This window comes from Harpia harpyja, chromosome W, assembly GCF_026419915.1.
Source record: "Harpia harpyja isolate bHarHar1 chromosome W, bHarHar1 primary haplotype, whole genome shotgun sequence".
Classification (NCBI taxonomy): Eukaryota; Metazoa; Chordata; class Aves; order Accipitriformes; family Accipitridae; genus Harpia; species Harpia harpyja.
Window position 1 is genome coordinate 13,244,405 of NC_068968.1, and position 2,743 is coordinate 13,247,147.

The following is a 2,743-nucleotide window of genomic DNA, read 5'->3' on the forward strand; positions in this document are numbered from 1 at the left end:
ATAAATTTCAACCTGTAAAATTCCTTGTCTATTGTGCTATTAATACCGAAAAAAACCCCATCAATGTTGCAAAGAAGGGAGAAGTATTAAGGAAGGAATGGTCCGAAGCCAATTGTTTGGCTGGGCTCCTTTGGTCTTTTGGTTTGGTTGCTTTGTTTTTTTTTTTAAAATAAAAAAAATTATTTTTGAAAATGTGTAAAAATTTTACATTAAAAAGGTACAATAATACTTGCCAGTAATTTTTAACTATTCTTTGTAAAGAATACGCTTAAAGTACAAAATAAAAGCTCCGTAAGTCTATTATATATACAAAACAAAGGTTAAAATAAGAAATTATAATCTTGACTTTCTTCTGTGTAAACATGTTACTTTTCTTTTATAAAAGTACATGAGACAAGTGTACTGAAATGAAGAAGTATCACTTTGCTGTGCTCCCTCAAGCTTTTTTTTTCCTGTACATTACTATTTTTAAGCTCCTAGACCTGAGAATCTCAGAACTTTAATGGTTTAGAGACGTGGGGGTTTTGTTTGGTTTTGTTTGTTTGTTTTGCTTTGTTTGTTTTTTAAGGAGTAATGAGTAACTTGCCAGTAGCATGACCGTCTGCCCATGCAGCATCTAGACCTGGCTTTGCATAAATATAGGATTCGAGCGGCCCGCCGGCCGCGGAGGACGGCCCCCGAGCCCCACCGCGCAAACCCCGCAGCTCCACTGCTCGTGGCGTCTGTCGGGCATCCGAGAGGTGAAGAAAGGAGATAGCCCAGATCCTACCTTCAGAAAGACACCGAAATCCTTAACTATTAAAGATCTGAGCCACGAAGCCGGGGACGGCGGGCAGGGCAGTGGGAAAGCCGCTGCCGGCGCTCCCCAGCGAGCGGTCCAGGCCTGGCGCCGCGGCCAACTGCGAGGCACAGCTGCTGCCCACGCTGGGGCCGGCCCCCCCTTGATGATGCTCTCGACGGAGAAGAGTGAGGGGGCCAGCGCCGCGCCGCTGCCGGGCTTGGCGGCGTGCAGTGAGGCCGCCAGCGCCGGGCCCAGCGGATGCGTGTAGCCGAAGGGCATCCGTGCCAGCTCCACCGGCGGCGCAGCGGCGGGGGGCAGCGCCGATTCAGGGACGCTGCCTGGGGCGGCAGGGGGCTGGTGGGCTGGCGGAGTGGTGGAAGGTGAAGAGGGTGGAGTGGGGATGGTAGGGCTGGAGCTGGAGGCCGTAGCCGCAGCCGTAGGGTCCGTAGGCGCAGGGCGGCTTCTGTGGGGGCTGGGGCGGGGGCTGCGGGAGGAAAGCGATGGGGTCCATGGCGTGCAGCAGCAACTCGGGCGACGGGAGCTGCTGCCGCTTGAAGCGCTTTCGGCGGTGCAGGAAACTCCCGTTGTCGAACATGTCAGCGGACTCGGGGTCCAGCGTCCGGTAGTTGCCCTTGCCCGGGTTGCCAGGCTCCCGGGGGATCTTGACGAAGCAGTCATTGAGGGAGAGGTTGTGGCGGATGCTGTTCTGCCAGGCGGGGAACTTCTCCTGGTAGTAGGGGAAGCGCCCGCTGATGAACTCGCAGAGCTCGCTCAGCATCAGCCGCTTCTTGGGGCTCTGCAGGATGGCCATGGTGATCAGGGCGATGTAAGAGTAGGGTGGCTTCACCAGGCTGTTCTTGCCACCGCTGCATGCCCCGCCGCCACCCGCTGCCGCCGCCTTCTGCAGGCCGCCTCGCAAGGGGGGCCGCAAGCCGCCAGGCCCGTCCCCGCCACCCGCCCCGCTGCGCACGGGCGACCGCAGTAGCAGAGTGTTGTCGTGGAGGTCGCCCACATCCTCCTCGCCTTCTTCCTCCTCGTCCTCGGCGTAGGAGGAGCGGCAGGGCTGCGGCTCCTTGTCGTCCTCCTCGTCATCCTCCTCGCCTGCCACATCGATGTCCGTCTCCTCAGCCAGCATCGACGCCTCGGACATCTCAGAGCTTAGGGTCATGGCGCGGCGGCGGGGCAGCGCATCGGTGGCGGCTGGCGCGGTGTGGCAGGCGGGCTCCCAGCCGCCGCCAGGCCCCTGCGCCGCTCCACGGAGAGCCGCCCCGTCGCCGCTGCTGCGGGCAGGCGGGCCGCTCAGAGCAGCGCCGGCCCCCAGCGCTGCCGCACCGCGAAAGCGCTCCTGCCACCCGCTCGGACGCGACGGCTGGTTTGGGTTTTGTTTCGGGGTATTTTTTCTGCTTTTTAAAATTTCTCTCCCCCCCCCTTTTTTTTTTTGTCTTTTTTTTTTTTTGGTTGGGGTTGAGGGGGGCGGAGGGGCTGTGCCACCACGCCTAGAAGTCAGTTCCCCCTTCTTTCTCCTCACCTCGGCCCCAGACATTAATGGATGAAGGGCAGGAGGGAGCGCACCTAGTCCTGGGAGGAGGAGAGGGGAGAAGAAGGAGGAGGCTGGTGAGGAGGGAGGGCGGAGGTGGGCAGCTTGCCGGGCCTTAGGAAAGACTGTGGCAGAGTCCCAGAGAGGGCATCCTTCCTCCCCGCCTTATACCGAGGGGGTCCATCACAGGGGTCCCAGCATCAGAGCGCGGCGGGGCGAGCGGCGGTCCCGGGTTGCGCCGTGCCCCCTCTTCCTGCAGGGAGCCTCGTCACCCACCTCGGACCTCTGCCCTCGCCCCACCAGGATGGGCTGTGCTGGGCCGCGGAGTGACCGGGGCCGTCTTTAGTGGAAAAGGGGGGAAATAAAAACACTCCCCCCCCCCCCCCCGAAAAAAAAGTGTAGGTCTGTCCCAAAGTGCCGGGAGC

The 2,743-nt window shown here is 59.2% G+C and overlaps 1 protein-coding gene across 1 annotated transcript; it reads right to left on the minus strand.

Annotated features, from left to right (window-relative positions):
• Positions 1-791: 791 nt before the first annotated feature.
• LOC128136054 (forkhead box protein D1-like) lies at positions 792-1,949 on the minus strand. Its single transcript, XM_052775145.1, is given in 3 exon segments — positions 792-943; positions 946-1,151; positions 1,153-1,949. Coding segments are annotated over 3 exon segments (1,155 nt in total).
• Positions 1,950-2,743: the final 794 nt, after the last annotated feature.